This window comes from Natator depressus, chromosome 6 (genome assembly GCF_965152275.1).
Source record: "Natator depressus isolate rNatDep1 chromosome 6, rNatDep2.hap1, whole genome shotgun sequence".
Lineage (NCBI taxonomy): Eukaryota > Metazoa > Chordata > Testudines > Cheloniidae > Natator > Natator depressus.
Window position 1 is genome coordinate 36,883,527 of NC_134239.1, and position 24,670 is coordinate 36,908,196.

General features: G+C 42.8%; 2 protein-coding genes across 8 annotated transcripts in view; one reads left to right on the forward strand and one right to left on the reverse strand.

Moving 5' to 3' along the window:
- Positions 1-1,233: 1,233 nt before the first annotated feature.
- Positions 1,234-19,858, reverse strand: LOC141989998 (uncharacterized). Of its 6 annotated transcripts, none has more exons than XR_012640039.1 (4): positions 7,094-7,230; positions 5,629-5,744; positions 5,103-5,196; positions 1,234-2,953 (listed from the first exon to the last, which is right to left on the reverse strand). XR_012640039.1 is itself a non-coding variant. In XM_074956941.1 (4 exons), exons 3-4 carry the CDS (start codon positions 5,719-5,721, stop codon positions 1,361-1,363), a joined length of 1,686 nt encoding a protein of 561 aa, XP_074813042.1. In that variant the 5' UTR covers positions 5,722-5,744; positions 9,634-9,753; positions 19,216-19,857; the 3' UTR covers positions 1,234-1,360. The 6 variants fall into 6 exon arrangements, 5 of the variants coding, with proteins under 5 accessions (XP_074813042.1, XP_074813043.1, XP_074813045.1 ...); XM_074956941.1 differs by lacking the exons at positions 5,103-5,196; positions 7,094-7,230 and adding exons at positions 9,634-9,753; positions 19,216-19,857; XM_074956942.1 differs by lacking the exons at positions 5,103-5,196; positions 7,094-7,230 and adding exons at positions 9,634-9,831; positions 19,216-19,857.
- Positions 19,859-20,043: 185 nt separating this feature from the next.
- The window catches only part of USP47 (ubiquitin specific peptidase 47), a 91,606-nt gene continuing 86,979 nt past the window's right edge, over positions 20,044-24,670 (forward strand). The window contains exon 1 of one of the 2 annotated variants that reach the window (XM_074955072.1): positions 20,044-20,146. Coding sequence is in view for 1 of the 2 variants with exons in the window: in XM_074955070.1 (XP_074811171.1) it covers positions 20,431-20,469 (39 nt within the window). In the remaining variant the exon portion in view is untranslated. Of the gene's footprint in view, positions 20,147-20,324; positions 20,470-24,670 lie in introns of those variants that run through there. The other variant, XM_074955070.1, reaches the window with a different exon arrangement.

The following is a 24,670-nucleotide window of genomic DNA, read 5'->3' on the forward strand; positions in this document are numbered from 1 at the left end:
ATTAGGGAAGAACCATTTTTGGGTTTAAAATGAAGTGCAAGAATAAAGGAGCTTAGCAAAGTTCTACTGAAACTCTCTGAAGTATTTAAGCAGGTTCACATTTGCAGCTAGAAAGGAAAAGAGACATCAAATGGTTCAGGTTGCTGGGCAAAGGATAATGAAGAATGTTCCCTGTATATAAATTAAGTTCTGAATTTTAAAATGTCACCTTTCTGTCACCTTCAAAAATACCATCTTCTACAGTCACAGTAAAGAACAGTTTTGTTTAATAAAAGGCAATATTTCAAAATGCTATAAAATTGTTATAATTAACTTTTAGAACATATGTATGCCGAATATATAATCTACCACATACGTATGAAGGATAATTAACACAGTGAACTATTTTTCTTAATACCTCTGTCATCTGGAAGACTATTACATAAGTTTTAATTTTAAAAACAATGTTTATTTCTCATGCTCTGAGACCTGGAGGTTTAAGTGTAAGAATAAAAACAACAAATCCGAAGTCAAGTAGACACCAAAAAAATCTGAACGGTACTGCATTTGATTGAGGCAACCCAGAACAACTAGTATTTTGCACATTTCTAGATAAGTGTAAGCTTGCCAGGTATGTCTAGAAAAGGGAAACAAAAAAATATTACCTGACCTACTCCACAATAGAGTAGGTCAGGACCTGAAGGTGTCATTCTTTCACCAGAAGATACATAGTTGTGTCTTTTTCATGACTGTCCTTGCTCACCATTACAGGTGCTGCTTTAGGTGTACCAATTAAAAAAAAAAACAACAAAAAACGACATCATCCAGATTTTTTTTCTTTGTAATGTTTGATTAAACACCTTCCCTATTTATTTGAATTATGTAGTATAAATTTTGGGGAAATAAAACAACTTACTTTTAAATTACAGAATTAGACTATAGCTAACCCTAACATAGAACAACATAGTAACTGAGTAGCATATGATTCATTTGACGATCTCATTAAACTATTCACTTAAAAGTTTTATGAGAAGATATGTTCTCACAACATACATAACACACAGGATTACTTGGTCCAAAGTTAAAGCTACAACACGAGTGTAGTTTAACAGGTGATAGGTGAAAATAGATAAGCAGCACAGATGGTGTATATGCAAGTTACTGTGGGGAAAAGGCCCAGTGTGAAGGTTGAATTCAGTAAAGTAAATTAAAACTTTACCTGCTATAAATTTTAAGTGTACTTCTTTCCAGCCTACCTGCTATCTTCTGCTGTTCTGAAATAATGAATAAAGCAGCCTTTGAAATTAAAAATCACTTTGAAAAATATATATAAAGAATGTGTCTATATGCAGACTATTATTCAGACTAATACACTTCTCGGCTAGGATTTCTCCTGTCTTGTACTGTCTACAACTATTCTCTTTTTTTTGTTTCCTAACTTTGGCTTCACTAACTGTGTTCTAGAAACTATATTATCTGAATCACCTTTCACTTTAAAGAAATAGGATGAATTAAGCAGCATCTGAATGTATTTCACTTGATCTGATTTTTGAGATTGAGTGAACACATGATTTTCTCTTTCCTCCTCAAACACTGGACCGGCAGGATGATTTTCTATATGACACACAGGCTCTAATGTGTGTTTGGAAGATACATGAACACCATCACCCGCACCACCCAAGGACAGTCTTCCTGTATTCTCAGCACTCGAACGAATTCTGTAAGGCAAACTGAGGTCCAGTGGTTGTTCATGGCAATCTGTAAATCTCTCTCTCATTCTTAAGGAGGAAGCAAGTGCTGGAGAGCTGAAAAAGTCTTCTGTCTGAATTGCACACTCTCTTGTAGCTGACTTTCTACCCCTACTTGGTGTCAAACCGCACTGAGAAAACTGACTGTGTTCATCACATGTTTCTCTATTTGAAGACATCTGAGAAAACTCCGAAGTATCTGCAGAGTTTTTTTGTTTAAATCTTCTTTCTACACTTGCATCTTTAGCATGGTTTTGACTGTAGAGGGATAAGCAAGTACTGCTATTATTGGGAATCTGCACTGGTAAAAAAGACTTCTGGGTTATAAAAAGCTCTTGACTAAGATCAACGCTGCTGCATATTTCTTCAGTTTTTGAGTTCATATGAGAAGCTGCCTTATCTCTCAGGGTTTCCACATTGAATTCATCTTCTGAGTCATAAGTTTTAATCTCCAGAGCTGCTGGACTAGATGACAAAAGAGGCTCTGTACTACTAGTGCAGCTGTTTATTTCAGTAGTGTTGGAGCCTAGTAAACAGCCAACAGGGACTTCCTTATCCAATTTCCTGCGCTTTTTAAAACCTGCTATGATTCCACCACTAAAATAATGCACAGTAGAATCAAGACCTTGACGTTTGCAAGTTGTCTGAGACCAAGAACTATTTCTACAACTTAATTCATTATGTTTACCATTCTCAGTTACAAAAGAATTATGTGATGAGGGAAGGCAGAGACGTTTTTGTTTTCCTTGAGTATTACCCTTCTGTACTGTTCTAGAATTTTTATAATATTGTTTGTGATTTACTTCTCTGGAGTTCTCTTCATTACCATCAATTACTTTGTTATCTTGAAGTAGCTTTATTTTCTTTGCTTTCTTTTCAACAAATGGCCAGGGGACAAAGGAGTTTTGCTTATAGCAAAAGTCTTTTTTTGTTGAATCCAAATGACTTTTTGCTTTAGTATCATGTTTGTTCTTTTTAAGATGTTTATTCTTTTTAAGATCAGTGTCATTGGCAGTGTTTTCCTCATACAAAACCACATTTTCCTTTCCGTTACAAAGATCAGGCTTATTTTTCCTTTCAGTTTCCTGTGTCTTCCATTCTCTTCCATGCTTTTTGGATTTGCCTTTCACTTTGCCATGACCTTTTTGGGGAGTTTCTATGTAATCAAGATAGCTTCCAAACTGATATAAAAGTTTAATTTCTTCATCTGGTTCAAACTGTGTAAGCTAAAAAACAAAAAGATATAAAGTAATGTAACTAATGTATCCAATATACAGTAACCTATGAAACAGTGTTAATACAATAGTACATACTAGCTATTCTCTGCTCCCATAATCCAAACATGTAACATCATGTGTATAATAAGTGCTACAAACCTACAACAGCCATGGGAAAAATCCAATCTGACATGCTGCTCCCACATCTGCAGCGTGACAAAAAATATATATTTTTCATATATATTTGTTCTTTGACAAGCATGTATAATATATTAAATTTGAAGAAGCTACATTAATGCAGTGTTAATTTGTTCACATTGAACATCTTGAATTGGCTCTGGTTTAGGTAGTTTTTGGCACATAGGCACTGATGCTGTAGTCAGGAAAAATCAGTAATATAGTAATTTACTCAGAAAATATTAGATAAGAGCATTCTTTTATTTTAATGATATAACCAAGAATGTCAAGGTTGCAGTAGTGGAAAACATCACTTCCTTGAAATCTGCATTTGGCTAGAAGATTGACATTTTCTTCTAGGGATGGGCATTGCTACAGTTATTTCAAGACACCTGAGGACTGGATTATTCTACCTACACCTACACTAGGAGACTCTTTTCATAAGACGTATACAATAAAATACACAGGAGGAGAAAAATGGCTAAGTTAACCTTCTTGTTGGAACCATACGTTTAGTCTAGTTTGCCTTTGTGGAAATATATCAGCCTAACTGAATAATAGTCTTTGTTTGTAACTGCAGCACTATCTATTCTGGAGAGGTTGTCAAAAACTGCAATGTTTTTGTGCAGTAGATAAGGCTTGTTAACGTTCTTATTCCAAAAATATTTTGCCTCAAATTGGTGCTGTTTGGAATTAGGCAGATGTAGGCATAAATAAAGGGGGGGGGGGCGGGATCTGGAGTAGGGGAACAGCAGAAACCAGGGTCACTTTAAGTAGAAACCGGGAGGTTGCAGCTACAGCCTGGATTTTGGGGCAACCTTGGGAATAATAAAGAAATGGGGATGACTGGATGGAATGGGAGGATGGTCAGGTACAGCATCTAAGTTTCCAGCCTGGAACATGCATAACAGGGAACCCGAGACTTTCCCTTCTCCCCAGAGTTAAGCACAGCCAGAAGACAGACAAACCAAACAAAAAATAATCAGGAACTTTATCTTCATAAAGCTCATATATTTTAATCTCATGATTTTTGGTGGGGGATCTCTGTCTGATGTTCTGGAGATTGGCACTCTCTCCCTTTGGGAATTCCTCCCACAGCTTTTTTTATTATTAAGATCTGGATAAATAGTATATGTAAGCTTTTTCCTGCATACAGTAGAAAGCCTCAAAATATCAAAAAGGGGAAGGATTGTGGCCTCTTTCACTTCTTCTGTCAGAAAGTATACAAGTAAAGCTCAGAGTCTGCCAGAAAATGAGAAAGAAGGAAAGGGGAGTTGCCTAGGCAAGGGATGGCTGCAGAGATCCATTCTGAGACGTTTCAGAGCTACGAAAGACTAGACTCATCCCTGTGCCCTTACAGAGCCTGGGGTATGAAATAGTTTTCACTCCCCTTCTCATGGGGCCCAGTGCAAGGTTCTGACAGCAGGTCAAGTTAAAGCAGAACTCAGCCTGTTTAAGCTGCCATGGCCCCCTATGGACATTGTGGGTATGACTACACTGCAATGTAAACTCATTCTCAAGTCTAAGCCCTCTTCCATCTACACGCAACTCACACTGACCCTGGGTCCTAGGCTTGATCTCAGTGGGGGGTGGAAGGGTCGAGCCTGAGTCAAGCTGGGATTCAGGGTTCAAGCCCTGTTGCTTTGCAGTGTGGACACAACCCCACAGGACTTGTACTCTGGGAGACTGCCAAAAGTATTTCACAATCCCACAGCCAACTTTCTTTGTCCTCTGGACAATCAAGTTTGGTGGACAGTCAAGTTTTTCCACACTGCACCATGAACAAAGGGCCAGAGCAGCCACATTTTGGGATGGCACTAGGAAGTCTGGGATATGGGTGGTTGTACTCAGGCCTGCATAATGCAGTGGAAACACTGGAGCCTCAGGCTCCAACAATTCCTAATCTGGTATTACAAATAAGTATAAACACTCAAGCCCTAGATTAACGAACCCAGATTCTGATAACTCAAGTTCTACATACCCTGGGCTTATATTGCAGTGTAGACAAATCCTATGACAGCTGGGGCATAAAGGAAATCCTCACCTTGGAACCTCAGACCACAGTCATGCCTCTGCTGCAAACAAAAATACCCCCTGCAGTTAGCCAATACAAAGGGGCTGCAGGACACCAATGAACTTCCCTCTTGTTCTTCAGGATACATTCTGAATGGAGCTGTTCCTTTGAAACCACAATTTAGAGGAAGCCCTTAATGGAAATAAGAGTCTGAATCCACTGCTGGGAGTCTTCTCCAGCCAAGTAAGAGACTCAAAGGTATGTCTGCACTTAAAGGGCCAGATTAAAAGATGGAGACAAAATCAGAGGTGATGTGTAAGTGCGTATGAGCATAATTTAACACTACAAGGTATGTTGGGGGAAATGTAGCAAGAAGAGCTATTAACATGGGATAAAATGTGTCAATTAAAATAGCCACCAAAGATAAACTTCCTGCACATTACAAAGTCAATTCCCTTTCCCCAGTCCTCAGATAAAAATGCTAACACCATACCTGCTCTCCAGTGGCATCTTCCTGCAAAGATGGTGATGACAAACAAGGGCAGCACTTGTATTTCTTTTTTTTTATTTTGCCTTTTGGAGCCATTTAGTTCATCCAACAGGTGTATTCTAGAAATTTTTTAAAGTTGCTTTTAGAAAAAAATATTCAGGTTTTATATTTATGTAAACAAATATGCCTTTTACTAGAAACATGATTCCAAAACACTTACATCATTTAAAAAAAAAGAAAAGGAGGACTTGTGGCACCTTAGAGACTAACAAATTTATTTGAGCATAAGCTTTCGTGAGCTACAGCTCACTTCATCGGATGCATCATTTAGTACCTCAACTTGCAATCCTTAATCCAGCAAAATGACCAATGACTCCAGTAGGTGTGCTGGCAGAGTAAGGATTGCAAGATGGGGCACTTAGCATAAAAATGTTGAATTACAGGAAAAAGTAGCAGAAATCTGGGAGCGAGTTTTGAAGAGCCCCTTCAACTACATACTGCTTGCACTGTAACATAAGAGACAGGAGCCTTAAGTCTTCTGAGTCAAATCAATAGGGCACAAAACACTACAACTGGAAGCTTTCAACCACACTATTTTGTCAGCTTCTTAAGATGTTCTGGAAAACGCTGCAGATGAGGAGTGAGTCAGTCTATGTCTACACAAGGGGTTTTTTATTTTGCCATTTCTCAGCTTCACTTGTAGCACCTGCTACCGGATGGGGGCATTTTAAACACTGTCACATCAAGCAGCGCCTCCTGTTGCTACCATAGGTCGAGCTGTACTAATGTAGTGTAAGAAAAAAAAAAATTCAGTTGTAGATAAGGTCTTAAAGAACAAAGGGTACTGCAGGCTTTCAGGAAACAGCTTATCGTGGGTACAGAGCCAGTAAAAACTCCAGATCAGGCCTGGGTTACAGTTACCAGTTGCAAGAAGAGCTTCAGGCCAAACTTTCCATCAAACTGTAATCAGCATGTAAGTGTTGAGAGATGAGCCCACACTACACAGTTCAGATCTGGAGTTGAACCACTGTGAAGTCTGCAAGAATTTGAATCGCAGGGGGTCACTCCTCCCCCCCATCCCCAATACTGGGGTAGGATATTAAACCCTCTCCCTGCCCCAGTGGAGGGGGTTACACAGTAAGAGGGGTGGTGGTAATTAACCCCCCCTTCTTCCCCCACACCAGGGGTTACACAGTAAGGGGGAGGGATTAAACCCTCTCCCTGCCCCAGTGGAGAGTGCTACACATTGGGGTGGGAGGGGAGGATATAAACCCTCCGCTTGCCCCAATGGAGGAGAATTACACAGTAATGTGGGGGTGGGAGGGTATTAAATCCCTTCCTCCTCCAACCTAGGAGGGGTTACATATTAAAGGGGGGGGTTAAACCCCCAGCCGACTGGGTTACACGACAACAACGGGGGCATTAAGCCCCACTCCTCCCCCCAGCGGCAGGGGCTGCAGCTTCCTACCCCCTAGAAGGGACACAGCGCGCTCCTGTCCCTCCTGCAGGGCCGGGGTTTCGGTGCCTCCTTGCAAAGGCTCTGGCTCGCCCGACGGCGCCTCCCGCCCAGCGGCTGCCGCGTTTGAACGGCGCCCGCCACCGGCCCAGGGCCCCGCCCGCGCTCTGCGGGCCCCGCCCCCCTCTCCAGGGGGAGGGGGGCTGAGACCGAGCTACTGGGCGCTGTCACGTGACAGAGAAACCCTTCATAGCGCGTCCGGAGGGGGGGCCGGCGTCCCGGGAAGCGCCCAGCACGCGCCACTGGTGCTCACTAGCTATCCCATCCTCACGCGTGGGTCAAAGGAGCGGTGGTTGGCTTAATTAACACTTGCTATTCGACAGTCAACCTCCGTAGGAGTTACTCTGAGCTCCTGCTGGAGGGTCTGCAATGCAGCCTTACCTGTAGAAGCACTCCTGGCCCTGCGGCCGCTATTAATGATTGCAATGGGTGATGGATGCAGTTTGTGGTCTTCGATCTGATCTCCAGCAGCCCCATTTGGAGTTATAATTTTTCACTTTACAGAGAGTCTGATATGGCCCTGCCTTTGCTCTCTCACAGTGACCCCCCCCCCCGAGCTACCTCTTTATGCACAGGCGTGAGTTCATTGTGTTGCAATATACCTGTTATATCACTGCAAGCTTCCTTGTCGGTGAATCTTTTCGATCGTTACCATCATGGCATGCACGCAAAGTGACTCATTTCTTTCTCCTTTACCTCGGCTCCCCCACAAACTTAAGGCATTCTGCTCTTGTGTTGTGCCAATGAGTTAGCTTCCCTCACCATGCCTCTCCTCTGCAGACTGCTCGGAGAAGTCAGCTAACATGCTAAACCGTGCTCCAAAAATGAAGGGTGTGAGCAGCCTGTGCAAACACCAGTTTGCTAGCTTGTACTTTTGGAGTCAGTGACAAGTAAGAGTCGGGAAGTGCTGCTCCCATTGCACACTCCTATTTGGAAGAGCTGCACTCTGTTCCCTATTGCAAATTGGCTCTGATCCTAAATTCATCTAAGTCTGTGAGAATTTTACCAGGATCCTAATACCTAGGGGGTACCAACCAGTATTTCTGCCCCCCTCTCCCTGCCAGTAGCATGGAAGGGAGAATTTGGCCTTTCAAGGTGCATAAACTACTCTCATTAACACAAATGGGATTTCCACAAGTGCATTAAGAAGTCAATACAGCTCAAAATGTGTTTTGTTTAGACTGCTAGCACCAGAAACTGCACTGTAGTTTTGAGTACATGATATTTGGGACAAAAATAAGATGGCAATATGATACAATGTTAATAAAGAAATGTGCAGTCCTACAAATCCTCATGAGAAATTTTATTTCCCACAAGTATTTGGAATTTAGTTATACTCCCAGAGGGAGTTTATAGACAAAGTTAATGGTTTCATGGAACAGAAAATTAACCTTCATCAGCCAATATCTGAATGGCCAGTGTTCTGAAACCAACATGAAATGATAATGTAAGCAAAACAAGAGTCCTTCTTAATTTTGATATATCCTAAACAGCTAATTTGCTGATGGTGAAGTATTGATTAATAATTAATTAAAACCACTCCAAGATTGGCTGGAATGCAAAAGGCTGGATATGTAGCTGAGAAGAAAAGGAAAGGATTTACAAACTCACTAAAAATATGCCGGAAAGCAATATTTAAAAGTAGTATGATAAGTACTGCTTACTTTATAAAACCACCGTTGTTTTTTTTTAATATCCTGGAAAGTTTAGTTCCTTTTATAAGAAACTCCCTTTCTTTTGTTAGTACAAGATTAATCACAAAGGTATAATTTCTTTACACATGCCTTTGTCATATTCTTAATTGTCCTTCTTTTAGCTTTATATTATAGACAATAGTTTCTCCTTAGTAAAGGCTACAACCAGCTTTTCATTTAGAGCTTGATTTTGCCACCACTCTACCCTGTTCTAAATCTCAGAAATAATTTTTTGTGCCTCAAATTTTGCACGCAGATCTTCAGCCAATGGAAATTTTAAGAGGAAATGTTAAGAGTAATCAGACAACCCATTTCTCAGTTATGGAACTTAGCAAAATATAGGTGTACTTTAATGATACTATTATAGATATTTATATTCCAACTCTTGGGTCTCAGCTCAGTAGAGTGAGACAAACCAATAAGGAGCTAAGGCCCAAGAATGAGAATCCCTTTGAAATTATACCTTCAGAGATGCAGAATTACAAGTAAGTAATTTTTCCTTCTCTGTAGATATCATTCAGAAGGAATTTACTCTTGGCTCTTAGCTTGTTAATGGCCTGAAATCATGTTAGAGAGTTGAGACCCACAAGTTGAAAGCCAGTTAAATATCTCCAGAAATGCAGCATTATAGGTGAGTAATTATCCCTTCTTCACTTTGTGAAAATTCTTCCAAAGCTTTTTGACATTGCATAACCAAAAACAATAATAATAATAAATAAAAAAAATCACCTGGCCTAGAAACTTCATATTTGTTTTATTGAAGGGGAGGAAGGATGCTCCAGTGGGTAAGGTACTTGCCTGAGATTTTGGAGATCTGGGGATATGGAGTGCAATGTCACATACAGTACATCCTCCAGGAATTGTAGAGATGCCATACTTCCTCTACATTCTTTATGCAATCTGTTTTTCCGTGAAGTGCTGCATATTGGGGGAGAGAGAGTAGTTTCTCCATAGTAAAGCTTTCCATTAAGAGCTTGATTTTGCCTCCACTCTTCCCTGTTTTAAATTTCAGAGGGGAAACAAAGGCACACACAGGGCAGTCACAGGCTACAGCTAGAGAGTAGTAGGAAGTTTGTTACCTTATTTCTGTACATAGTTTCCATTCTTAATAAAGGTTTATCTTGAAACCAATCTTGCTCATCTGTAAAATACTACAGGAGCCACGTAAGTACCTAAGAGAACGAGAACTAGTGCAGAGAACTAGTTTAGAGAAGATTGGCAGAACTGCCAACAGTCTAATTTTAGATAGAATTATCCCTGGATTTGTAAACCAGTCTTGGGTGTTTTCAGTACTGACCAAAATTTGCTGGTTTGTGAAAGCTGCTTCATGAATTTTCTAAAAAATTGCAACACAAGCTTTCACCAGTAGGAGGCAAGTCTGTGTGCTGGCAGAACACAGGAGAGAAGGGATGGCTGCATCCTCTGCTGCGGGCTCAGAAGAGCAAGGAACACCATCCCTAGCAAATTTTTTACAGTGCTGGCAACAATGCATTGGATGTTATTTATTAGTGATTTGCTAAGATTTAGGAACTCTGCGAAGGTTTCTGGGAGAGTAGCACTGAGGAAAATGTCCATTGCTATGCTGATGCTCTCGATAAAAAGATCACCAAATGGTAATAACTCCATCACAACTAATCTTACACAGATTTTAATGGTACCTCGAAGATTAACATTTTGTCTCTTTACCAAATGTCAGGGCCACTAGTCCTATATATAACAATATTTTGATATATATATTCTTAGCACAAGCTGTTTTTCCCTTAAATTTGGTAATTTTTTGTGTTAGAAAAGAATAAAACAAAAAGTTCAGGACTTACAAATGACAAATAGGCTTAACAATTCTCCACATGCCTTTGGTAATGTGAATCACCATTACATATATACAATGAGACTTTCCATCACAACTTAGTTGCTTTTCTCTGAAACTATATATTTTATTGTATGTGCTGTGCCTACGGTATTGAAAAACCTAGAAAGAAAAGTGGCCTTAACTCAGCCTCTAAATGTGTGCACCCAGGACTGCACTTCCAACTGTTTGAATATTCCTGAACGGATTTCTGCACCCAACCCAAATTGGGTCATTAGGTATCTTTCTGATTTGCATGCTTAGTTCTGTGCACACAAAATTTAGAGGCTGCTATTGTAAATTTGGCTATGATTGTCCCTTCAGCTTATGTAACAGGTGTTGTATTTTTTTAAAAAAAAATCTTTGGCCATCTTTCTAACCACAGACAACTATCCAAGACTATGACGCTCTAAGAGAAGGCAAACTGGTTATGCCATAAAATCCAAGGCCTAATCCTTGGTGATTCAGGAGAAGTCCATGTTTTCAAAAAGGTCTTGCTTTTTTATTTTAATTTCCTTTATCTCTGCAAATATAGTTTGTACAGGTATCACTAGATATTCCATTTAGAATGTCCATTCTATTTGTTAATCTTTTCTTTAAAATGTTTTTGTTTACAGTTTTCTCCTGTCATCAGTGAATAAGCTACATTTTATTTTCTTATCACCCTTATCTCCATTGCTCAGTGCTTACTTTACAGTTTCTAGGACATTGGACTCTGTAGTGTAACTATAGGATTACAGTTGAATATGATTTAAGAGATATTGACATTTTATGCCAAGCCAGGTCAATATTAGACTCCAGTTGAGATTCTACCATCCTGTAACTATTCAGATCAAAAATTGCTTTCTAAAACCCTTATCTTATCTGTGCTAGCTTGTTTGCTCTCCCTTACCCTAGTTAGTTGGGTTTTCAGTTGTAAGGATCAGATTGAAATTCCTTTGTATACAAAGAATATAATTCTAAACTTTCCTGAATGCAACTCAGCTGCAAATAAAGAATGTTACAGGATGGTAGACTCTCAATTGGAGTCTAATATTGACCTGACTTGGCATAAAATGCCTGGCAGGACTCATGGCCAGATTATCAAAGATATTTAGGCACCTAAAGATGCAGATAGGCATCTAATGGAATTTTAAAAAATGCCTAACCAGGTTAGGTGCCTAATGCACTTAAACACCTAGTAGGATTTTAAAAAGCACCTATCTGCATCTTCTGGCATGTCACAGGATGCTCCCTGAGAGTCTTTTTCAGCCACAGTAAGTGACCACACCATACTTCACTATATCCGTTCAGCAGCCTAGAGAGTTATTTACATACTATTTACAGTCAGCAACCAGTTTCCCCCACTTGCTTCTGTGGAAGGGTACAACATTAGCAGCAATCGGTTCTACCTATTCCTGCCTCCCTTCAGGCTGCCTACTCTTCTCTCTAGCCCGGGGTGGGCAAACTTTTTGGCCCAAGGGCCACATCAGGGTGCGAAACTGTATGGAGGGCCGGGTAGGGAAGGCTGTGCCCCCCAAACAGCCTGGCCCCTGCCCCGTTCGCCCCCTCCCACTTCCTGCCCCTTGACTGTCCCCCTCAGAACTCCTGACCCATCCAACCCTCCCTGTCCCCTGACTGCCCTGAGCTATCCACACCCCCACCCCCTGACAGGCCTCCCGGGACTCCCACGCCCTATCAAACCCCACCATTCCCTGACCCCTGACTGCCCCAGAACCTCCGCCCCATCCAACCGCCCCCTGCTCCCTGTCCCCTGACTGCCCCCCGGGATTCCCCCCACCCCTAACCACCCCTTGTCTGCCCCCACCCAGAACCAACCCCTCCACTGCTGTGTGCGCCACCGTCGCCTCCCCCTTACCATGCCGCTCAGAGTGGCAGGAGCTCGCAGCCCCGCTGCCTGCATGGGAGGGGGAACAGTGGGGGAGGGGCTGGGGGTGAGCCTCCTGGGCCAGGAGCTCAGGGGCCGGGCAGGACAGTCCCGCGGGCCAGATATGTAGTTTGCCCACCTCTGCTCTAGCCACATCTTCCTGTTCGCTTATATAGACCCAGATGCTGGGGATTATACTTCCACCCAATTAGCCTTTCAGCTGTATCTCTACTCAGTTAGTTGGCACCCTCTGACAACTATCTGTCTTTCAGTCAGGTCCCAATTAATGTACACTGGGGGGCTTTGAGTGAAAGGGTGCTGAGCCAGCTCATGACTCAGCACACCCTGTTAAATACCTCCATAACTTTAACAGTCTGGCCCTCAGTCCTTCAAGAGCACTCTCATTATCCATTACTGATAACAGTCAGCAATGGGTGCAGCTGAACTTGTGCTGAAAACGGTTTAACTACAAATGAAGATGGACCCACTTTTAGAACAAGCGAGTTTGAACCCCACTGCAGTTAAATGTCCTGGTATAGACAATGATCAACGGTGATATTTTGTTTCTATAGCTGGTGTCTGCTTCAGGTAATTCTTTTTAATGTAAGCAAAACTAGTTCAGCCAGTTCCAAGAATTACATTAGGGAAAAATACATTGTTTTGCCCATGTTTTTTAAATAAATCTTACAACTGTTTAACTGATAAGTTTTAGTACCTCCATGCTTTCAAACAAGGAATTAATATTTAGCAAAGGGGTGGCCTTTGTGTCAGCACTGGGTCTTTTGTTGTCTACTTGCAAAACTGCCCAAATTTGGCCACGTTACAAGAAAAATCTTTGACTGCAAATGCTCAGGAGTGACTTGTTAGCTTGATAGCTAAATTCTGTAATGATTTCATATGTAGTGAGCATGGTCCAGTGCAGAGCTGCAAGGGCTGAGCAGGATTTCCCCTGCAATTACTGCTCCCAAGTGCTGCAGGCCACTGGGCAGAGGAGCAGTGAGCAGAAAGACTATCTCTTGCTGGCAACCACCAGCAGCATGGAAGAGGAGGAGGAGACTGGAGCCTGAATAAAATACAGAGGAGACAAGAGCAGGACTAGGGGTAGGGGTAGAATAGTACTCTGAAAAACCAGGCCCTGGGCATCTCAAATTGAGCACCCAAAATGAATGAGCACTTTTGACCTTAATCTATCTGTGCCTCAGCACAGCCTCTGTAAATGTGGATAATAATGCCATGAGCATGGCAACCTTAATAGACTCTGCTCTTTCCTAACTTTGGAGTGCTTGACTTTATAACTTTAATGTTCTTTTAACATTTCTATGTGGGTTATATATAACAGTGCTCTATGGATATTTAGGCTTTCACAATGTATTGTTTTATTAATAGTCAAGCCTCAGCTTTGAAAGCGCCATAGGGCTTATTGTTGGAGAAATGAGCCTGAGGCTGGGATTTTGACAGGTGTCTAAAGACAGAGGTGTTCTATTCTCATCAAATTTCAATGGGAATTAGGCATCTAACCACCTTAGGAACTTTTTAAAATCTCATCCTAAGTTGTTGTCCTTTTTTACAAGTAGAGCCAAGCACAGTTAAGATGTGACATAGTTTCTGTTAAATGATTTTGACATTTTTAAAATTTCTGGGGTAAAAAGAAACAACCTAGAACTCCTTAAATAGGAGCTGCACCTTGCTTATGACAGGACTCAATTAGATTTCCCCAGAATACCAATAGAATTCAGAGAGGTGTTTGGGATTTGTTAGTTTGTTTTTACGTTGGCTGGTCACAAAAGCTTTTCCAAACACTAAATGAGCCCAGGACTGAATTAAAACTAGTAGGAAGTGTCACTGTCTGAAGACTGACAGATGCGTCAACATTGTTGTTAGTCATAAATAGACCTCTGAGGCAGTGTTCAACCACCTGCAGTCTGACATGTTCATTTAAAACCTTAACTCTAACTTTTTTCTTGTCTGAGAATACTAATTTAGTCCTGATCCAGGAAAGCTTCCTTATACAGGACAAGTTAGGCATGTGCTGTTCTGAATCAGGATTCTTATGCTATATAGAACCATGACTCACTTAATGGACAGTGAGTCATGAAAAGTCCTTTAACCTCAAGATGGAACTAGAAAACATTTAATTGCTATATACGAGAGTCTCAAAGAGCAGGCTACAAATTCCTGTTTAGATCAGAACAAAGCTGGAGTCAATTATATTAATTCTGCTAGAGGAGTTTCACATACAAAGGCTATCACTAGATGTTCATACAGTTATTTCTGCTGATAAATGGGGCCAATTGATAGAATATTTTTCAAAAGGATTACTGATAATCTAATGGCAGCAGATTTATGCTAGCTTTTTTGTCCAGATATTAAAATATATTATTTCACAATATGTTTTACTGTGCCGAATGGCGCCATAAGTACCATCTGTACAAGATTCTCATTCTTGGGTCTCAGTTCCCTAATTCATAACAAGAAGAATTCCCCAAGCTCCAGAAGGTTTGGTCCCAAAGGAAACAGTAACTCCAGGAGCACCAGTCAAATGATGGTGGTGACATACCACCCTTGGAACCTTCCAGGCGGTTCTTTCTTGATTGTATTATTTTCCTATCAGGAGCTTCTGTCACTGTGTTCTGACTCTTCAATCCAATCAGCGTCTATCCTGCTCTTGCTATTCTCTCTGTCTCTCTCTGGCCTGCTTCCAGTCTAGGCTAGTCCTTGTTTTTTATTTTAATAACCCTGTGACTCTTTAGCCACTGGTCCAGAAGCACCATTAAGATGCCAATTTCCACAAACCCTGAAGAAATCTTGGTTCCATGTCCCAAGACTTCCTGTTTAGTACTGAGAGATTTGGTGCCTTTCTTGCACTATTTATTTCTGTGACTGTGCCTCAGTACTTTTTTGCTTCAGCCAAAATGTCAAGGGCTCCCTGAAAAATTTCTGTTTCAGTCAATGACACATCTGACATTCCCTGGATAAAATATTCTCTCCCCAAAACAACAACAACAAAAGAATCCATAATTCCATACAGGTCTTTCTCCCCTCAAATCCCATCAGTTCCATATGGTCCCCATCCTAAATCCACAGATATTTAAAACAATTCCAGATCAGTTTTTGTGTTTACGAAGGGCGGTATATACCTGATGTAAGTAAGGCTTCAGCAAACTGCGTGCAAGCAGGCTTCTCTGTTGAGAGCTACTGTGACCTCTGGCTGCAAGGAGGGTTAGCTCAACAGTATGATCTATTTTCAGAGCGGCAGCCGTGTTAGTCTGTATCCGCAAAAAGAAAAGGAGGACTTGTGGCACCTTAGAGACTAACAAATTTATTTGAGCATAAGCTTTCGTGAGCTACAGCTCACTTCATCGGATGCATTCAGTGGAAAATACAGTGGGGAGATTTATATACACAGAGAACATGAAACAATGAGTGTTACCATACATACTGTAATGAGAGTGATCAGGTAAGGTGAGCTATTACCATCAGGAGAGCCGGGGAGGGTGGCGGGGAGAACCTTTTGTAGTGAAAATCAAGGTGGGCCATTTTCAGCAGTTGACAAGAACATCTGAGGAACAGCGGGGGGGAGGGGGGGGAATAGTTTTACTTTGTGTAATGACACATCCACTCCCTGATACATCCTTGATGATGTATACCTTCAAATGTATACCTTCAAATCAGCGGCACTGCTATGGGTACCCGCATGGCCCCACAGTATGCCAACATTTTTATGGCTGACTTAGAACAACACTTCCTCAGCTCTCATACCCTAATGCCCCTACTCTACTTGTGCTACATTGATAACATCTTCATCATCTGGACCCATGGAAAAGACGCCCTTGAGGAATTCCACCATGATTTCAACAATTTCCATCTCACCATCAACCTCAGCCTGGACCAGTCCACACAAGAGATCCACTTCTTGGACACTACGGTGCTAATAAGCAATAGTCACATAAACACTACCCTATACCGGAAACCTACTGACCGCTATGCCTATGTACATGCCTCCAGCTTTCATCCAGACCACACCACACGATCCATTGTCTACAGCCAAGCTCTACAATACAACCGCATTTGCTCCAACCCCTCAGACAGAGACAAACACCTACAAGATCACTATCAAGCGTTCTTACAACTACAATACCCACCTGCTGAAGTGAAGAAACAGATTGACAGAGCCAGAAGAGTACCCAGGAGTTACCTACTACAGGACAGGCCCAACAAAGAAAATAACAGAATGCCACTAGCCATCACCTTCAGCCCCCAACTAAAACCTCTCCAACGCATCATCGAGGATCTACAACCTATCCTGAAGGATGACCCATCACTCTCACAGATCTTGGGAGACAGGCCAGTCCTTGCTTACAGACAGCCCCCAACCTGAAGCAAATACTCACCAGCAACCACATACCACACAACAGAACCACTAACCCAGGAACCTATCCTTGCAACAAAGTCCGTTGCTAACTGTGTCCACATTTCTGTTCAGGGGACACCATCATAGGGCCTAATCACATAAGCCACACTGTCAGAGGCTTGTTCACCTGCGCATCTACCAATGTGATATATGCCATCATGTGCCAGCAATGCCCCTCTGCCATGTACATTGGCCAAACTGGACAGTCTCTATATAAAAGAATAAATGGACACAAATCAGACGTCAAGAATTATAACATTCAAAAACCAGTCAGAGAACACTTCAATCTCTTTGGTCACTCGATTACAGACCTAACAGTGGCAATTCTTCAACAAAAAACCTTCAAAAACAGACTCCAATGAGAGACTGCTGAATTGGAATTAATTTGCAAACTGGATACAATTAACTTAGGCTTGAATAGAGACTGGGAGTCAATGGGTCATTACACAAAGTAAAACTATTTCCCCACGTTTATTCCCTGCCTCCCTGCTGTTCCTCAGATGTTCTTATCAACTGCTGGAAGTGGCCCACCTTGATTATCACTACAAAAGTCGTCCCCCCGCCCCCCCACCCCTCGCTCTCCTGCTGGTAATAGCTCACCTTACCTGATCACTCTTGTTATAGTGTGTATGGTAACATCCATTGTTTCATGTTCTCTGTGTATATAAATCTCCCCACTGTATTTTCCACTGAATGCATCCGATGAAGTGAGCTGTAGCTTACGAAAGCTTATGCTCAAATAAATTTGTTAGTCTCTAAGGTGCCACAAGTCCTCCTTTTCTTCTTAATATGATCTAGTTTCTAGTAAACTGAAAGTGGCATTAAGAGCAAGGAACTTCTGTGTTCTTATCGTGCCTCTGACAGCTGTTTGCATTGCAGTAGCACTCAAATGCCTCAGCCGGGGTGGGGCCCCATTGTGGTAGTCCTGTACAAACACATAGTAAGAGCCGTACCTAACCCAAGGAGCTTACTGACTCTTGCTGTGGCCCTAGTCAAGTTATTTAGCCCAAAATTTTCACATCAGCGGCTTCTTGGAATATGAGTTCAGTTTCATTTAAATGTCTAAGTGTGCATTTAGGTGCCTAATTTAAAGCAGAGAGCTAAGGATAAAATTTTCAAAACAAGTTGCCTAATTTATTCCATCTGACAAATGAGGATGAAAAACAAGACTAGGGTTTTGTTACATGGACAAATGTCCCTTAAAACCTTTTAAAATATTCACAATTATGCACTGATCCCTGAACAACCAATTGACTCCTACTTCTCTTTATGTGGATGGAAATAGCCTGAAGAACTACCATCTCCCCACTTTTAATATAAAATGAATCAGTTCAGTTTGGGTGAACCCTAAAGCAGTATGTTGCTGAGATCTTCACTCCAAATTCTCAGTATCCCTGTGTGCAGTGGATTTGATAGGCATTGGACTAAATTTGTTTCTGGGTACAGGAAGGTAACCTCAATTCTGTTTAATTTTGCTCCTTTCCACCACACAACACTAAAATAACGAGGAAAATATTTCGATGAAAATATATAGGTTTCATATATTGTATTTCATTCTCACGACGGAGATATACACACAAAACATTTTCTGTGTAAAAAAAAAAAAAAAAGCCTTTTTTTGGTATAAGTACAGGTTAATTATAACTACTTTTTCCTGTGTGTATTTCAGCAAATTTGAAGACTAATATTTTATTCAAATTATATTTGCTCTTGTACAAAAGAAGTTGCCATGCACAATTTTTTTTGGACAAAATCTCCAAATCAAAATAACCTTGCCAAACCGTTTAAGGTACTGTAACTGAACAAATAACCTATACTTCACTTGTGGTTTCACATACATTGGTCCTGAATATGCCAAGACTTACGCATGTGCTTAACTTTACACATTGCATTTAGCCCCTTTGATTTCAAAGAGATAGCTCCTATACGTAAAGTTAAGCAAATGCACAAGGGTTTGTAGGATTAGGGCCTTGTTTGCTCTTCTCTCTCTTATTTTTAGGCTTGGAAGTATTAGATTTTTATCAGTAAATGTCAATTTCACCATACCGACACAAAGTGAGGAAATATATTTCCATGTAGAACAACTGAAAATTATAGAGAGACAAAACTAAGAAAAATGCTGCTTGTGAACTCTATTTTAAGGATATTTACTTTATATATGTTGACAATTTTTAAAAATGTATTTTACTTTACAATTTATAGCTCAGATCCTTTAAACACGGGAATCATCTCATCAAAATTAGTGGAACTACTCACCTACAAAAAGTTATGCAAGTTTGCAAGCCCCTTCAACTCTTCAGTGTATCCCACTGCTACCATTTGCAGACAAAAGGTTCTAATCTTGTTTGCCCTGAGTTCCTAAAATCACTACCAAAGTCAATGGAGTAGAAGTTGATGGAGTTTTCGATGCACACATAATTCAGGACTGGGCACCAACTAAAACTATGATCCTAGATTTAAAAAAAAAAAAAAAAAAAAAAGACCAACAACAAACTTAATTCAACGAATCAAAAAACCAGAAAGTTCCTTCCTCACCAAGTACAGTACAATTTTTAAAGACTCCTTAAAAATGTGGACGTGGCCAGTTTATAGCTACCTTTCCAGGGAGAGAATTAATTTCTTTTTAATGGTTGCTGTCAAGCGGCTAAAAAAAAAAAATTAATCGCGATTTAAAAAAGTACATAGATGTAAAATACAACAAGTAGTGGCAGGTCTCCTGCAAGCACTTATGCAAACGCTTCATTTTAAGGACACATTGAGTTCTAGGACACTATCCAGGCGCTTAAAGGTAAGCAAGTGCTTCAGGCTTTGCAGGGTGGGGACCCCAACGCGGCCTTTCGGGCAGTGCTGTCCGTGCGGGCAAGAGGGTTTTGGGGCAGCGACACTCCCCCCAGCATCTCTCATCTAAAGCGCTGGGGCCCGGAGGCCGCCGGCAAACCCCCGCTGCTCCCCGCCGCTGCCTCTGGGGCCGTTTGCCTCTGAAAACTTTCGACAATGACATCATCTGTCTGTGTAAAAAGCCGCCCCTCCAACCCCTGCCCGCGAGCGTGGCGCGTCAGGGACGCGGGGACTCGCCGCGAGGTTATTTGATCAAACGCGCCGCTTCCCACCCTGGCCCGCCGGAAGGGGTGAGAGCGCGGCCCAGGGTGGGCTGGACGCCCTGCCCGATGACGTAGAGGAGACGCAGGTAGGGGCTCGGCGGAGGCGGACGGGTGCGTGTCCGCCCTGCAGCCCGGCTGTGTCAGGGGGGGCGCGAGGCCGGCCTGTCTCGCGAGGCTTCTCGTCGGCCATTTTCCCATTGGCTGGCGCTGGCGGAGGGGGTGGGGGCCGCGGCGCTGCCCTCGCGGGGTGGGGTGTGTGGGTGTGTTGAGGGGGGAGAGGATGAGCCGCCCGCGTCCCTCGGCCTTCTCCGGCCGCTGCTGACGACTCCTCGGCCCAGCCTGCTGCGGGCCCAGCGCCGCGCCACCGGCCATGGTGCCCAGCGAGGAGAACCAGCTCGTCCCCAAAGAGGTGGGGCCCGTGCGGCGGGGTCGGGTGGGGGTTCCTGCCAGGGAGGCCTCGGGCGGGGGCGTCCGTGTGGGGGGAGGTGCGCGGCGGGGGGGCGTCGGGCCCAGGGTGGCCCCGCTCCGGCTCGGCCCTGGCGGGAGGGTGCGGCGGGGTGGCCCCGCTCCGGCTCGGGCCTGGGAGTGTGTGCGGTGGGGAGGCCCGGCTGCGGGTCGGGCCCGGGGGGGGGGGGTGTGCGGTGGGGGGTGTCGGGCCGGCGCAGGTGTGCGGCGGCAGGAAGGAAATCCCTGTCCGGGTGCGCCGGGAGTGCATGTGTGGGTCCCTATGAGGGGGACGGGGGTGTGGGGTTGAGGCTGTGTCTTTGCAGTGTAAGTGCAAGACTCGCTTGGGGGGTGGGGAGGGTAGTGAAAGGCACCTGTCAGTGTCACTGCGTGTGGCAAGTATCAGAGGGGTAGCCTGTTAGTCTGTATCCACAAAAACAAGGAGGAGTCTGGTGACACCTTAAAGACTGAAAGATTTATTTGGGCATAAGCTTTCTTGGGCAAAAAACCCACTTCTTCACTTTATGTGGGAAGAAGAAGACCCTACTGTGTGTCGTTGCCTGCGTGAGTCGGGGGGAGGCACTTGTAGCATGAATGTGGGGAGGCCTTGGTTTTTCTAAGGTTGAGGGGAGCGCATATCCGTATGAGAGGTCTGAGGGGGAAATTGGTTGTCTTGAGGTGTGTGTCAAGGAGGAAGAGGTGAAGCTTGAGTAGTGAGATCCCTTGTCTGACCCAGGGCTCACCTGCTAAGAAAGAGAGGTTAAAGGATAACCCTGTCTTTATGGTTCCAGGGAGCCTGGGGTGTTGGATGGGCAGGTAGGAGAAGCTCCATGCCTATGTGAAGTTAGCTGGGGACCCGTATCTGGGGTTTAAGGAAGAGAAATTGTCCATATGACAGGTGGGGGGAGAGCAGGCCCGAGTCGGTGTTGTTTGAAGTAGGTGGGTTTGTGGGAGAGCACCAGGGTGGGATTCAATCTGAAAGTTTTGGGGAGGGGAAAGCCCTCTGAAAGAAGAATGGGTGGAGACAGGAGGGAGGGCCTCTGTCTATGAGGTTCGGAGAGGCTGGGCTCATGGGTGGAGTTTGGAGAAGAAAAGGTATAAGCTTCCCTGTGTGGTTCTTTGAGGGTGGTGGAGAAGGGCAAGAATGTTTGTGGTAGGCTGGGGGTGTGATAAGAGAATTGAATGAGCAGCTGATTGTGTTCCTGTTTGCTGGAAAAGGCTGTCTCTCTGCAGCAATGGGGAAGGAGGGAGGTGGTCTCCCCCTTATCCCTGGTCTCTTACAAACAGCAAAGTGGAAGAGAACGAAGCCCCTATCCTTTTGTGCTGATGCTTCTTATGTAAATCACGTATGTCCAAAAAATACTGTTCAGGATTGAGAGAGTGGGAGAGTAGATTTTAAGTGATGGACAAAGTGATATGTAATTAATCTGTTAAGACAATTAATAATATGCAAGGTATTCAGCAAATTCTTTCTTTTGAGAACTGTGTGTGGCTCTGACAGATAAATTAATAGGCTCAGTTAATTTTTAAAAATGATTTTACATTCCTATTAAGTTGTTCTAACTCTTATTGTTACTTTGTCCTCCCACCCAAATTTGCTTATTTTCTCCATCTGTTCTGTCTTGTTGTATATCTAGATTGTCAGCTCTCTAGGGGAAGGTCTGTCTTCTTATTACTGGTTTGTACAGTGCCTGGCATTTTGAGACCTTGATTCCTGAGAACTCTATAGTACAAATAATCCGGAATTTCATAGAAATGTAAGATACGAGAGAGTGTGTGGGACAGTACTGTATAATTGAAGGAAATAAGGTAATGGAAAGCTGTACTTCAGAGGCAAATATTTCTAAAATGTAAAAATAAAATGTTTGGTTTAAAAAAACAAACAAAAATACCACAAGGCAGGAGGGGATATAGCCAGTATAGGTGGATGAAAACTGGGACGTAAAGGAGACTGACAGAGAGAGCCTGTGGCACTTGTGGTGGGTTACTTGACTAGATAGGGATGATTAACAGAAGAATCTAGCTGTGGCCATTTCTTTAGTTTTTTAGTTTTTACTCCTTTTTAGGTTTTGTTTTTTTTTAGTGTATGTGCGTGTATATACACTTTAAACTCAACGGGTTTAAAATGTATTCAGAATGTGTGCTTCAGATTAAGATTTTTTTTCCTTTGGTATGAAAGAAGTAAAGGGAACAGATAGAGGAAGATAACTGTTTTAAAATAATTAATGGTGTGATGTCCTGTAGAGTTGTCATGGATTTGGATATCTTAAAGAAAACTTCATGACATTTGTAAATGATGTATAGTGATAATCCCCTTGTAAGTTACATATTTGGTTGTGATTCTTCTCAGATTCTCTTCTAAGTTACACCTCACTACTTTTTGTAAGTAATCAGAGTGGAACACCACTATGAATGGTGTAAGCATTGACAATTTACTCTGTAATGAAGTAAACTGTTCTGTGACTTTTTTGTAAACCGAATTCAGTTTTTTTTATAATGCAAATATGAGACCTACAAAATAGTTGTTTTGATGAGAGAGAAACAGTGTCTTAAAACCCTTCAAGATCCCTACTTCTGTTACAAATAACACACATGATATTGGCATTTTATGTTGTACTTTTCAGTGTGCCCTTCTTCAATTAGGGTGTGTGGAAGATTAACAAATCTCTTATTGCAGCATTCATGAGCTACACCTGTTGGATTCAATAATAGTGTCATAAGGGGAACACTATTTTGAGAGAGGTGTGGGTGAGCTGTGTCCTCCAGGGTCTCTGTTGAAACTCAGAAGATCCTTCCTTGATTTTGCTGTGAGATTCCTGCATTACAGTACTTCCACAAGTAGATGGTGTAAGCCTTTTTGAAGTTTCAGTTCTGCTGCTTATTAGGTGGAGAAGGAGTCACTGTTTTCTTACCACCTCCCAAAGGGCTGAGTGACACTTTTTTTTTTTTTTTTTTTTTGCAGCACATGCTCTCTGCCTCTGCTGCTTCAGGAAATTAGAGTGGGATTTGAACCATGGTCTCTTGAAAGACCATACAGAACCATGTTGTTTTACTTAATACCAATTTTGTTTGCTTGGGACAGAAATGGCAAGATGATATCTAAAATGTCAGTTTCCTTGACTAGTCGGCTGAAGGCGTGGATGTAAAAGCCCTAAATGGTATGGGTCACAGCTACAAGAGTGGAGATGCTGCTTTCCTCATGTGAGACCATGGTAGTTGAGGTGGTCTGGGATGTTTGAATTTTAACTGATTCTTGCTTTAAGTGGGAAGCGGTTAATGGCAAAGTATTTTCAGTTGATGGTCCTCAATTCTGGAATGCCTCTTTTCCGGGCTGCAGTCCCACTGACTACAAGCAGCACCTGCCCAGCTGGGGTCTCTCGGGTTATAGCTTGTTTTGCATTGGCAGCCTGCTCGTGGGTTACTACAACCTGGTCAAGGGGAACAGAGAGAGGAGGTGCCTGCAGATTGAGGATATGGACACCTGTTTCCCATCCTGCAAACAGAATCAGATCGAAGGACCCTGTGGCTCTTATGGGGGAATCTCGAGGAGGAGGCCAAAATCATGAAAGATATTTCTGGGTGGAAGGTGTGGGAGTCTGTATTCCACACTGACGGCTGGGTTCCTCCGACACCAGATGAGCTCAGTTACCTCAGGCCTCTGAGTGAGCTGCACAACCAGAAGTTTGGCTTGCAGTGGTATGTCTGAAGCTTGGCCAGGGCTCTCCCCAGCCCGCTGGTTCGTCCAGTTATTGCATCAGTAGCATTATCTATGTCAGGCCTGGTCTACACTGGGGGAGGGGGGTGGGTTTCGATCTAAGTTACGTAACTTCAGCTACATGAATAACGTAGCGTCTTCACTGCGGTAAGTTGATGACTGATGCTCCCCCGTCAACTCTGCCTGCGCCTCTTGCTCCGGTGGAGTACTGGAGTTGACGGGAGAGTGCTCGGCGGTCTATTTATCGCGTCTAGACTAGACGCGATAAATTGACACCCCCCCACCCCCGATCGATCGCTGCCGCCTGTCGATCCAGTGGGTAATGTAGACAAGCCCTCAGATGCAGTGCTCAAAGGTCATGTGTTCCAAGTGTGTGACATTAAACAGTCCGGTGGCGGGGGAAGACACACTATAAAATGGTTATTGGTTTTCAGAGGCTTTTGTTTAGGGG